A 13,618-nucleotide genomic window follows, 5' to 3' on the forward strand; every position below is an offset into this window, starting at 1 on the left:
AAACATATATTAATATATATATTAATCTTAGTTGTGGGCCAATCACGTGTGTATTCTACTAAATGAGTGAAGGCAATAGTTCTATATGAACGTAGTACAGAACCGATCGGCTCCAGCCAGGCTGGTGTGGACAAACATTTAACCCACGACACAGTGACTTCTGTTCAAGTGGTTCAACCCATCATTGAGGATATTCAACATCCAAAATCCAACACCAGGTAAAGTACCTGAATGATCTGAGCCTAAACATCAACAGAGAGCTGATGAACGCCCGTGTGTGTCGGACCCAGACACACACACACCAACTGCCTTGTCGGCCTGAGAATGTGAGAAAGTACAAGCTGAGCCTGGCTTGGTTACTTTATGTATCTTGACGTGTTTAGAAAACTGCAACTTGTGGACTGGATCGGTCTGAATAGCTGCTCATAGTTTGGTCGAGGATGTTTAGATGGTAAAAGTCAAAGAGGAGCATCTGGACCCTCAGCTGCTGCGGAGGCAGAGATGCTCTGTCCTGTGTGTTGCAGTCACCTGCCCCGCATGTTTACACCGAGCGAGGCGAGGAGGCGAGGAACTCACTCGGACCTCAGTTCCACAATTAAACAAGAGGTTTCAGAACTCTGTCGTGTTCTGGACCAACATTCAAGGAGATTCTCCTCAGCCACATCTGGAGACGTTTGGGTCAAAGCTGCATTCACCAGCACAGACCCAGCAGCCTCAGCCTGAGCCTCAGAAATGGGAACGGTATATTCATGACATCATGATTATTTCTTTTAAGCTCCTGTGACTCTACATCTGTGGGAGGACACCACCTGTACATCAGGAACAGCACGTTCTTGTAAAATTTACAATGAAAAGTACATTTTTCAAGGTCACACTGCTGACGCTGCATCAGATTTATTGTGTTTTAAAGACAGGCCTTTCTCAAGCAAGTAAAAAGTAGTCCTCGCCGTTGCTCACGACCCCCCGGGAAGGAGCGCAGTGTTAAGAACTTGTGACCGACGTGCAACTTGACACCCCTCAGCTCAGCACACAGAGTGGAGACACGTCCAAACGTCACAATGTGCAACAGCAAGCGCCGCCTACACGTGTGAACCCTGTGTAAGAAGCTCTTCATATCTACTACATAGACTCAAGACAGCACAGGCTCAAGCATGCGTGCTGCATGTCGGGTCAAGAGGACCTTTGGACGACAGACATGGTAAAGCGCTTCGCTGAACAGGAAACAGATACAAGAGTGTGAATACGCCAGAGAAACATGCGACGTGTGTCTTCTCACCATGTTTGAACCTTTTTTGAACCAGGTGAGCGTGAGTGGAGGGTTTCCAGCCCATTTACAGTTGAGGGTGACATCAGAGTCCACGTCGACTGTTTTGGGCTGCGGCTCCACCAGCAGGATGGGGCCGACTGCAGGAAGGGGAAAGGAGATGTTTTAGTAATAATGTGGCGGGACTGAATGGGAGGAGCTGAGGTGAGTGTGCTCTGACTCACAGTGGACATCCACCAGGATGCTGACGTTAGTTTTGCCCACAGCGTTGAAAACCAGACATGAGACAGGCTCGGTGAAGAAGGAGTGGTCCGCCTTGGTGGTGAACACACTCTCCCTGGCGCCCTGCAGCACCACGCCACCCTTGGCCCACCTAGGATTACCAGACAGGGCTTCATTCACACTGACGAATCAGGTTTGCCAGAACAACACGTGACATTAAGACAGCACAAGTATTTAATATGAAAGAAGCCACAAAAAATGTGAATTGTTGTTGTGACGATGAGCTGATAGGTGAAAGCAGACCTGTAGCCCATAATAGGAGGGTTGGCGTGCGCCTGGCAGGTGAAGGTGACTCTGTCCCCCTCCAGGACGGAGCGAGGCTCGATAGACAAGGTCACTGTTGGTGAATCTGTAACCCAAGGAGAGAGACTCATGCAGCCTTTCTACAGATCAACTGCACCAGGCCGCAGCGTGATGCAAAATGGCTGACACGCATGACTTAACCATGAACTTCAGAAACAATAGTGTTGCTTTCAGTTACTCTGAAGTTCAAAGTGTTGCGTCTCAACAGCTGCTACTTGGCTGTGTGCAGCGAGCATGCTTACGGTGCACGTTGAGGGTGACGGTTGTGCTTTTGCCGGTGGGAACAGCCAGGTTGGTGGCCACGCAGCTGTAGTTCCTCCCCGTGTCCGTGTCGATGGGATGGATGGGCAGGTAGCTACGTGTGGTCACCCTCTTCCTGTCTGGAAGCACCTCCTGAAGACGGGCAGGTCAACGGTTAGTGCAGTCCAGGAATGTGTGTGTCGGCGCACGTGTTGTGTTTGGACTCACGGTGGAACTGACGGCCCCCTCCACCGGCAGGCCATCTTTAAGCCACTCGATCATAGAAGGCGGTTTAGCACCTCGAGACACACAACTGAGATTGTAGGACTCCCCCGCATTCAGCAGCACCTCTGGACCCCCGTCAATCACCGGGTCATCCGGGGGAACTGCAGGGAGAGAGGAGAGTTGGAAAGACATTCAACTACACACACACACACACACACACACACACACACACACACACACACACACACACACACACACACACACACACAAATGAAGAAACGTACTGAGGACTGTGAGCTTGGCCCTCCGGGACCTCAGGGCAGCATCAGGGGCCTGGCACTCATACAGGGAGTCATCAGACAGGTCAGCTGACAGGATCTCCAGGTTGTACTGACCCAACTCCTGGACAAGCAGCACTCGGTACCGGGGCCAGGCTGGAACACCACAGCATACACAGAAGGTGAAGGGTTAACCCATCTCAGTTAAAAGATCCCTGGGCTCCCAGCACAGGGCTGGTGTGGTCCCAGTTCCTGGGGCCACCAGAGAGGACGACTGTGCTGCTGAGGTGATCTCAGGGTGAAGCTCATATTGCTTCAGATTATTAAATGAAGTTGATGTGAAGGAGTTGAGGCAGGATTCAGAGTTGTTAGCACGGTTGCTTGAGCATCAAACTTGACGCTTCAAGCATGAACTACAACGCCCCCCCCCCCCCACACACACACACACACACACACACAGGCCAAAAACAAGCAGGTTAGGCTACTAGCCTGAAGGTGTGCAGACATGGATGGATGTTCATATTCGTGGAAGATTTACAGGAAATGCTATTGTTGTCTTTTGTATCGTTGTCATGTCATTTCAGCCCCCAATCATTCACTCATTCTTTCACTCACTCATTCAGTGAGTTAAGACAAATGCTGCTACAGGTCATGTTTTTCTTTTTTTGCTTAACTATCTTAAACAGGACTGACATTATCCACAGGCCGTCACACACGGTGGCAAAGACATAAAGGAAGTCCTGGGAGGTTCACGATGAACACAAGCAACCAATACGTTCACACTGTTGCAGTGATAACACAAACGCTCACATGCAACGCCGCCTCTCCGGTCCTCCCTTCCCCCACCCGCCACTCAGCCCAGCTGTGCCACTGCTGTACATTCTCACCAAGAGGTGGCATCCACGCTCTCCCTCACCAGCAGGGGGAACAGACGAAAGCATTATGACAGCAGCGTTTTCCAGCACTCAAATCGACTCCGGTCTGCGGTGCAGAATTCATGTTTGCTGCCCAGACGTAAATCGCATGTGCAGCTCTCTCATGTGCAGCCTCCCGACTCGGCTTTGCTGCTTCTCTAACCTTGTGTGTCCTTGTTTCTGCTCGCATGTGTTCATGCATATATATGTGAGTGAGTGAGGGTGCGTGTGTGTGTGTGTGCCTTGTATGTATGTGCATTTGCATGTGAAACGTTGAGAGTGAGAAAGGGTATGAAAAGCCTAGAGAAGCGGGGGGGGGGGGGCAGAGTACGTGTGCATGAAGCAGCTAGTGTTCATTCACATGTTTTTATTTAAAAGCTTTGGCTGGAAGCACTGGACCATTATAGTAACAATATGATTAAAAAAGGGAGCGAGGGAGAGAAAGAGAGAGAGACAGGAGGATGAGAAAGAATGATTGGTGAAGGGACAGCTGAGGACGCAGGAGAGGAGAAAAAGGGGACAGGGGACAGACAACTAACAAGGTGAAGGAGGAGACAGGAGAGGTAGAGAGGACGTAGAAAGGCCACAGGCCTAAAAAGTAGATGAAGACATCACGGAGGGGAGGGAGGGAGATGAATATTAAAACAATAACGAGGCAGCGGCGCGTCAGAAGCGATGCCTTTAACCCCCCTCAGATAAAAATATGCCCACTTGTTTTGACCAGTGATTGCAGAACAGCCTTTGGGCAAATCAGCGCAATTCTGAAAATGATGCAACACAGCGCTGAGATGCAGTCCAAGATCCGTCAGAGTGAGACCAGAGACGTCGCTGCATACAGCTCCAACTTTCATTACTGGGGCAGAAGCAGACAAAGGAGAAGATATGATATGTAGGACTTATTTGTCTGATTAATAAAAACCGAGCTGTCAGTCAATATCAGCTGCTGTTGATATCCCAACGCGACGCTCATCAACTAAGTTGAAGGGTGTTGTTCCCAAAGTGCCGCAGGGAGCTCGTATAGAATCTCCTTTGAGATGGAGCCCTGCAGCAGCATCAACCTAAATAAAGACGCCATCTGACGTGACGGCGCGGCGCTTGAGCTGGAAAACACATCAGAATTACATCTATCGGGTAGAACTGCTCTGCTTGCTCAAAACTAGCTACAACATTCATCAGCAAAAATATTTTGTCAGCATACACAGTTATAAATGTCACCCTCACACTGAGACAGCACGCGTCACTCAGGATGCTGCTTTGTTAGCATTCGGGGAAAAGGAGTTCTATTTTCATGAGAGTTTGCTCAAATGTTGTCTGGTGTAGCGCTCAACTCGAATTCCTTTTGCCACGAAAACATTTCCATTTGGAAGTAACTCATTAGAGAAGGTTGATGGAGGCGGTGAGATCAGAAACTGGGAGTGACGGAGGTGAGGTCTCTTCAAATTATTTCTTGAGTAATCATCATCATGGTCTGAACACAGCCCGTAGCAACACGAGTGCTGAGGGCACGAGAACAAGACAAGGCCAAGACAGTGAGAGGCCAGAGCCAGAAAAGAGGTCTTGATGCGGGTTTTTAAAGTATGTCTGCATGGTGTTGAAAAGCAACTCGTCAAGTTCTTGGTTGTATTTGAAGTGTTTTTAATTAAACTCAAATCACGAGCAGGCAGCTAAACGCAGTTGTGGTCGTGACGTAGCATCTGTTCCAAGACCGAGACAAAGTGGGCTTGGTGGTCTAAGCTGCGGGTTCAGACAGAACAAATGAAAATACTCTAAAAGCTCCCTCAGACTTGAAGCATCGCCGCTGGAGGAAGATGTTTTGTGACTGAATTGAATCATGAAGGACTCAAGATGTCACCAAACTGCGTGCCACAGCCAGCGACTTCAGCGCCGGTGTATCAGAATCCTCTCGGTGCCCTGCAGAAGGAGGCCTCACCCTGCAGGTCCTCTCCGATGCCCAGCGCCAGCCCATCTTTGGTCCACTGAACGATGCCCGAGTAGTTGAAGACAACACAGGACAGGATGACTCTCTGGCCCCGCACCACAGACTGGTCTGCTGGCTCCTGAGAGAACCTCGCCGCCCACACTGGAGGTAAACAAACACATGGAGAAGAGAGGAAATAATTAGGGACTTTCTCTAAAACCCCCCACATATAAAGCATATCATTGTATCTGTGGTTTTATGCATGATTTAGTAAAAACTGCAGAGGAATGCTCTGATTGCCATCTTTGATCAGACCGTGGCTCATGGCCATTCGCTGCTGAGGAGCACAGGGCAGAGAGACGGAGATGTCACACACAACAACACCCGACTTGGAGAAGAAAGGAAGAAGATGCTGACTCAGGAGAGAAGAGCGAGGAGCTCAGACGAGCCATAGGGTGTCTCACACCCCTTTCCTCCTCACTTTTATTTCTTCTAAACTCTCTCAGGCCCTCCCTCTCCCCCCTCTCTGTCTCCCTCTGTTTCGCCCTTCTTCATTCCTCCCTATGAGTCATCTCCCAGGCTTCCACTCCCCAACTTAAACTACAGTGGCTGTCATTGTCTGCGCTCCCTCCGGTCGACCACGACCACAACCGGTGCAGTCCTGGCCCACCGACCAACTGGCTAATATGTAGAAAACAAGAAAAGCCCCTCTGCTATTGTTTCACGCTCTCTGATGACAAGTTGTAATTAGCCGTCCCTTGAAGACAGGAGGAGGGGAGGCAATCAGCGAGGAGGATTTGCATCTTGTTATTTTGAACCATCTCGTACAGTAGATCATTAACCCGCTGCTGCATTGTACACCCCTCCTCCTCCTCTTCCTCCTCCGTTCCATCCCTCCTTCTGTTCTCTCACTCTCTCTAATGTTGTATGTCCTTTACCCAAAAAGCTTTGCTTCACTCTCAGCTCTTCCCTGCATATGTATGCATCCCCGCTCGCTCACTCGCCGCCTCCTTCGCTCTCTGCATCAGTGATGCCGTCCCTGTGCCTCCTCTCTACAGTATCTACGCCACTCCTTCTTTCTATATACATACATAATGCTGTGTATGTCTCTTTACCCATAATGCTTTCTATTTCTGTGTTCCTCCTCCTTGCTGGTTGGAAGGGGGTTAGAGGCGGGCTGTCACAACTCATTTATCACATTAAATATCAGCCCTCCAGCACTTTCTCTCTCCCTCTCTCTTCCTTGCTCCCCCGATCACCCGCCTCTCTCACTTTTTCCCCTACACTCCCTCTTCTTCACCTCCTACCATCTCTGCTTCTCACTTGCCCTCTCTCACTTTTACATCACTTGTTCCCCCCCTTTTACACCCTTTCTCTCCTTCCCTCACACTTCTCCTGCAGAGCCCTCCGGCACTTCACTGAAGGTTCCTGCCTCTCTCACTTTTTTAAACGGCAGCCATATGCCTCTGCACCCCGTCCCCCAGTCTCCCCATCGTGACCCTCACTCCTACCTCTCACGTTTGCCCTCCCCTCCGTAGACATGCACTCTCCTCCTATCAGATGTGGTGTGATTCGCAGAGGTACAAAATGCCTGATAATACAAAAGAATGCAGCCATGCACAAAGATTTCCGTACCAATCACAACAATGGCTTCTGACAGTGCAGCACATTAATATTCTGAAGATAAAGGAGATGTGCGAGGATACAAAGAGGGAATCAGATGCAGATGGAGCTCTGCCGCATGCATGCCTGGATACTTCGACGGTGAACCCAAATATAAAAACAATAGGGGCCCTTAATTTGCTCCATGAGAAATTCCCAAATCAAGCGGATTAACGAAGATAAACAAAGCAAACAACAAAACAACAATGATTGGCTCTGAAAAGTTGAATCCTATGACATCAGCAGCACGGCCATCCTGCTGCGTGTTAGGAAGCTCCACAGCTACGACACACACGCCTGCTTTCACCAGGCCACAAACCTCAACCTGAAGTCACAGTAGGGAAGCCCCAGAACGACCTGACTATTTTAATGAAAACTGGAAGAATACAACTAGATTCCTGTTAGTTCACTGAACTTCTTTTAATGTTGGATGTAATTTCCAAAACGGTGAGGACATGGAGGCTAGCGGAAGATCTATCGTCTGCAACGATGCGAGCAAAAAGGTTGTTTTTGCTTCTTCACCGACCTGAGCGACGACACCGATGCACGCCGGCGATGGCAGCGCTGCTGTTGTCCCTCAGGTTCCCTCGTATCAATGTCAGTGTGATTTTTTTGAGTGTGTTTCTGGATAAATGCCTGAAATGGGGTCTGTGGTGAGCTTAAGATACTTCAATGAGGTTGTTGTTTTTTAAAAACGAAACATGTCAGTGAGAACCACGGGGAAAGCTGTCGACCTGTCGGTTGCCTTCAGGTGTCAAAAGGAGACTGCAGAGGTTGCCGAGGACACGAAAGGTCATCGAAACAGAAGAAAACATGAAGCTTAGCTGTCGTGATGTGCAGGTCCTGCAGTTTGGCTCGTTCATATCAGGGGTTCAAATGACTGAACTTACGCCTCACAAAATCATAGAAGTGGCTTGAATATGATCTTGCAGGAAAAAAAAGCCTTTTAAGAATTGTAAACTAGAGATGACCAGAGAGATGCTAACTTCCTGTTGGACGGCAGAAATACTCAACTGTGTTGGATGGACACTAAATTAAGAGCCGTTGAGCCAGATTTATTTCTACAGCACAGTTCATTCGACAGACGTTTGCAGTCTGGAGACACAAAGAAGTGATGCAGGAGGGAAAGGAGGGAAAAGAGAAGCACTCCTTCTTGTGAAGTAAAGGTGAAGTATCGCTTTAATTGGCGTAACTCATTTGACCTATATTAGAGAGCATGACGTCATTGTGTCTTTTTACAGGTCAGAATGTCTGTTGGTGCGAGGCGTCAGGAGGGATGCTGTGCTCCACTCCAGATTCAATATGTTTCTGTTTCCTTTTTCTGTTTTGATTTCAACACAGATGGAATTGTGGGATTTGTATTTTGGATGTTACGACTAAAGCATCTTATTTTGCCGTCGTTACCACAGCTACAGAGCAGCAGCTCCAAAACTCTTATCAATAAAATCCAAATGATATTCAATCTAAACCACTGAAGACTGAAACCCCTGGCAGAGGTGCGTGTGACTGCAGTGCTCATGAAGGTGGAGAATCAACAAAATGTTTCTGTTAATCTCCTCAACGCACCTGCTTGTGTCTAATTACAGGAGTGTTAAGTGTGGCTTTACACCGTCTTAAAAAGCATGAAGACTCTTCTCATTTCTACATGGGCGTAAAGGGAGTTGAGCTGGGTTTAAACTACCCCGCTACCTCAACTGTAGCCTGAGGGCGAGCAAATCCTCTCCTCCACCACCTCAGATATGCTAGCTGGAGGTATTCCCTCAGTAAACCACAAACATAATCCAAACTGAATACTAGAGTAGAGGCTACACAATCTGCAGAGAAAACTCCCATGCAAAGGCTGAGCAGCACTGAAAACACTGACTCATTTAAACATGTGCTCATCGCCTTGTGATTTCCATATTACCCAGTTAACACTTGTCAACATGAGTGTGTGTGTGTGTGTGTTTCTGAGTGTTTAAGGAAGGAGATGTACGTGTAGAGAGCAGTCAGAGCAGAGCCGAGTGTATTCTTTCATTATGTGGGTTATGCTGCAGTGACAAATTTAGAGTGTGTCCTGATTTCCTTGAGTCACTGATCCCCAAGATACCACCAGGAGACTCCGAGCTCCCTGTCCACACAAAGAGGTCACACACAACTGTGACCATGACCACACACACACACACACACACACACATACACACAAACAAACACAGGCAGCACAGATGACCGAACCTTCACCACATGGGCTAACCATTTCCTGTCAACACACACAAACACAACCACTCGAAACACCAAACATATAATCGACACATCGAAGCGGTTTCCTGAACATGGACTACAGCGTGAGTCGGGCCTAAACTGTCACGCCAGCGTAGCATCTCCATCTCAGTTAGGTATCACTTTAGTCCGGGATTAAGTAGTCAAAATTGCGGAAAGGGATTAGGTTTAATCTGGAGCCAAGAACAACAGGCCCTGCAGAAACTGTGACACCAACCACGGCTTGTCAAAGCAGACACAAAGCCAAAGGCGAGCATGCACTGCCTCGCCGAATGACTCACCAAAAGCATGGCCACACGCTGCAATGGTGTTAACCACCACAGCAATTTAGCCTGAGAGCACCTCTCGCACCATGCAATGGTGGTTTAATAGCAAACTCATGAACCGTCAGCGCGCTGCTGACAATTACTGAAAGGCTACATGTATGCAACCATGTTTGGAGCTATTTTTAGCCCCGCTCGTACGCCCCGCATAACTTGCCTGACACCCTGCTGTGAGGTGGCCAATGTCAGAGCTTCCTCTCCTGCATGGCTGCCTCACCTCTCTGTGTGGGCCAGGACAAAAGCTTGGAGGTGAAGTTTTGTGGGAGAGATTCACGAGTGCCACTCAGAATTTGTATGGATTGTTACGCATCGATCTCATTATCTTTGTGGCTGGCCACCTCCCCAGTACCCCTCCGTACCCCTCCAACAAAGTCCCCCAGCCTTCCTCTCCCTTGCTCCTCCCCAGCCAATCCCGAACCTCGGCTGGATTACAGACTTGCGTCACCATAGCAACAGCTGACGTGTAAAGTAACTGCTCAAAAAAAGTTTTCTGTACGAGGATGTCTGTGAGCACACACACCAGTATTTGCATCTGGGTGTCTGATGAAACCCTCCCTTGTGCTTGGTACACCCATTTTTCTATACAAAAAAGGGAAAACAGTTTTAATGACCTCATCCTCCTCCCTCCACCTATCACACCCCCCCTCACACACACACACACGTGCGCCCAACACTCCTCGCCACCAAACCGTCTGAACTGTTGTTGTATTGTGTCTGATTGCATGTAAGCGCGGCGTGTGGCCGACGTGTTGGTGTTGTGGAGGAGCTGCCTGAGAATGAGATGCAGGAATAAGAGAACAAAGAGACGTGAGGTCCACAGACAGAGCTGGGGGGGGGGGGGGATGACATCATTGTTTCAGGACAAAGTTGCAGCCACAGAAGTCATGCAACAGTGACTCACCCTCCCCTCGTTTGCTGTATATGACTGTAAACATCAGTGACAGTCCATCTATGCAGCCACAGATGGACGGTTCTACGTGAGAGAACTAGAACATTACCACTGGGTTCTGCTCCCTCCTCCACCAGAGAACATCAGGCCTGACGGGACAAACTTCAGCTGCATGGTTACTGGAGTGATAAATATCTTCTTTATCAGCATCCATTCTGACAATCGACTTCCTGAGGGAAGTTCGATGATGTCGGATCAGGATCATCATAATTCATCGTCAACTGCTTGACAATTAGCAGGCGATAACAAACACTCCCACAACAAGAGGCCGACAAAGTTGGACATTTAAACCCAGAACAAAGACAACAAACAAACGAACACACGGTTGTCGCTCATTATCGGATTGATCAGCGAAACCAGGCCGATATTTAGTGGTGCTCAAGTCTCTTATTTGCTCCGAACTTTTTCATACTGAAATAGTTCACGGGAACGTTTCAGTCTGAGGAAAAGCTGGTTATTTACTATCAACTTTGAGAAATATCCGTCATACCCGTTTTCATCAGATATTTGCAAAAAAAAAATTCTTTTAAATTCGTTTTCTTGAAAAAACAAAAATGCCTAAAATATTCAGTTGTCCATTTTTCCAGTGTGGTTTTATTAAAGCGACTCTCGTTGGATTCTGGAAAACTAAATCTACAAAACAGAACAGGAACCGATGGATCAAGGGTTCAGCAGCAGACTGAGCTTGAAGATCAGGTGAACTCAGACCAGAGCAGAACACATCCACCCAAGATGTCGCGAGAGAACAGAACCACCGAACCAAAGTGCCCCTTCCTTCTATTTAAATCATATTCTCAACAGCAGCTGCTTATTGTTTCCTTTCATTCATAACTTTCATGCAAATTGTCAATACGAATGTCCAAGATATAAAATGTTACTCAGAGAACACTGTCAGACCGAAGCTGCATTCAATCATAGACCCGAAACATGGACATCCCTGCACTGTTGTAGCGCAGCAGCTGGAGGCTTCCCACCACCTCCATCAAGTCACCCAACCGGCTCCATCAAGTCACCCAACCGGCTCCATCAAGTCACCCAACCGGCTCCATCAGGGCCATCTTTCTGCAGGTACGTTTGACAGAACCACGTCCGCACCGGCCAGAGTCGGACAGCCGGTCTGCTGTTTGTCGACGCTGCAGCGTTGAACGTAAAGCGCCGTCTAAGGACGAAACATGGTGTTGATTTGTACTCCCCTGATTTTCCTGTCCTCTGAACAGCTCTGATTGCACAAGGAGAGGAGGAGAGGAAGAGAGGAGGAGAGGAAGAGTGGAGGAGAGGAAGAGAGGAGGAGAGTAGGAGAGGAAGAGAGGAGGAGAGGAAGACAGGAGGAGAGGAGGAGAGGAAGAGAGGAGGAGAGGAAGAGTGGAGGAGAGTAGGAGAGGAAGAGAGGAGGAGAGGAAGAGAGGAGGAGAGGAGGAGAGGAAGACAGGAGGAGAGGAGGAGAGGAAGAGAGGAAGAGAGGAGGAGAGGAAGAGAGGAGGAGAGTAGGAGAGGAAGAGAGGAGGAGGAAGAGAGGAAGAGAGGAGGAGAGAAGCTGATCAGGGAACAGATACTCTGCACTGTTTTCATAAAGTGCAAATACATGATGTATGTAACAGTAAAGTATATATAGTAGTACTGTCTATATACTACTGTCTATACAGTAATATCACTCCTGTCTGTGCCGTAGTGATACGACTGTCTATATAGTAGTACTGTCTGTATACTACTGTCTATATAGTAGTATCACTCCTGTCTGTGCTGTAGTGATACTACTGTCTATACAGTAGTACTTTCTATATACTACTGTCTATATAGTAGTATCACTCCTGTCTGTGCCGTAGTGATACTACTGTATATATAGTAGTACTGTCCATATACTACTGTCGATATAGTAGTATCATTCCTGTCTGTGCCGTAGTGATACAACTGTCTATATAGTAGTACTGTCTATATACTACTGTCTATATAGTAGTATCATTCTTGTCTGTGCCGTAGTGAGACTACTGTATATATAGTAGTACTGTCTATATACTACTGTCGATATAGTAGCATCACTCCTGTCTGTGCCTTAGTGATATTACTGTCTATATAGTAGTACTGTCTATATACTACTGTCGATATAGTAGTATCACTCCTGTCTGTGCCGTAGTGATACAACTGTCTATATAGTAGTACTGTCTATATACTACTGCACATATAGTAGTATCACTCCTGTCTGTGCCGTAGAGGTACTACTGTCCATATAGTAGTATCATTCCTGTCTGTGCCGTAGTGATACTACTGTATATATAGTAATACTGTCAATATACTACTGTCTATATAGTAGTATCACTCCTGTCTGTGTCGTAGTGATACTACTGTCTATCCAGTAGTACTGTCTATATACTACTGTCTATATAGTAGTATTACTCCTGTCTGTGCCGTAGTGATACTACTGCATATATTGTAGTACTGTCGATATACTACTCTCTATATAGTAGTATCACTCCTGTCTGTGCCGTAGTGATACTACTGTATATATAGTAGTACTGTCTATATACTACTGTCTATATAGTAGTATCACTCCTGTCTGTGCCGTAGTGATACGACTGTCTATATAGTAGTACTGTCTATATACTACTGTCTATATAGTAGTATCACTCCTGTCTGTACCGTAGTGATACTACTGTCGATATAGTAGTATCATTCCTGTCTGTGCCGTAGTGATACTACTTTCTATATAGTAGTACTGTCTTTATACTACTGTCTATAGAGTAGTATCACTCCTGTCTGTGCCGTAGTGATACTACTGTTTAAATAGTAGTACTGTCTATATAGTAGTATCACTCCTGTCTGTGCCCTAGTGATACTACTGTCTATATAGTAGGACTGTCTATATACTGCTGTCTATACAGTAGTATCACTCCTGTGTATACAGTAGTGATACTGTCTGTACAGTAGTAATACTATTGACTGTTCAGTAGTGATACGATAGACTGTACAGCAGTAATACTATTGACTGTGCAGTAGTGATACTAAT

At 47.3% G+C, this 13,618-nt stretch overlaps 1 protein-coding gene across 2 annotated transcripts in view; it reads right to left on the bottom strand.

The window, feature by feature from the left end:
* kirrel1a (kirre like nephrin family adhesion molecule 1a) overlaps nt 1–13,618 on the bottom strand; it is a 36,063-nt gene that overhangs the window by 10,853 nt on the left and 11,592 nt on the right. For both annotated transcript variants that reach the window (XM_086197600.1, XM_086197599.1), the window contains exons 2-8: nt 5,437–5,586; nt 2,599–2,748; nt 2,318–2,475; nt 2,092–2,242; nt 1,790–1,895; nt 1,489–1,637; nt 1,277–1,404 (exon numbers count right to left, since the gene is read on the bottom strand). In XM_086197600.1, the coding sequence (XP_086053726.1) occupies nt 1,277–1,404; nt 1,489–1,637; nt 1,790–1,895; nt 2,092–2,242; nt 2,318–2,475; nt 2,599–2,748; nt 5,437–5,586 (992 nt within the window). The remainder of the gene's footprint in view (nt 1–1,276; nt 1,405–1,488; nt 1,638–1,789; nt 1,896–2,091; nt 2,243–2,317; nt 2,476–2,598; nt 2,749–5,436; nt 5,587–13,618) is intronic.

This window comes from Aulostomus chinensis, chromosome 24, assembly GCF_037954235.1.
Source record: "Aulostomus chinensis isolate RoL2024-O1b breed Wild chromosome 24, RoL_Achi_v1.0, whole genome shotgun sequence".
Taxonomy (NCBI): domain Eukaryota; kingdom Metazoa; phylum Chordata; class Actinopteri; order Syngnathiformes; family Aulostomidae; genus Aulostomus; species Aulostomus chinensis.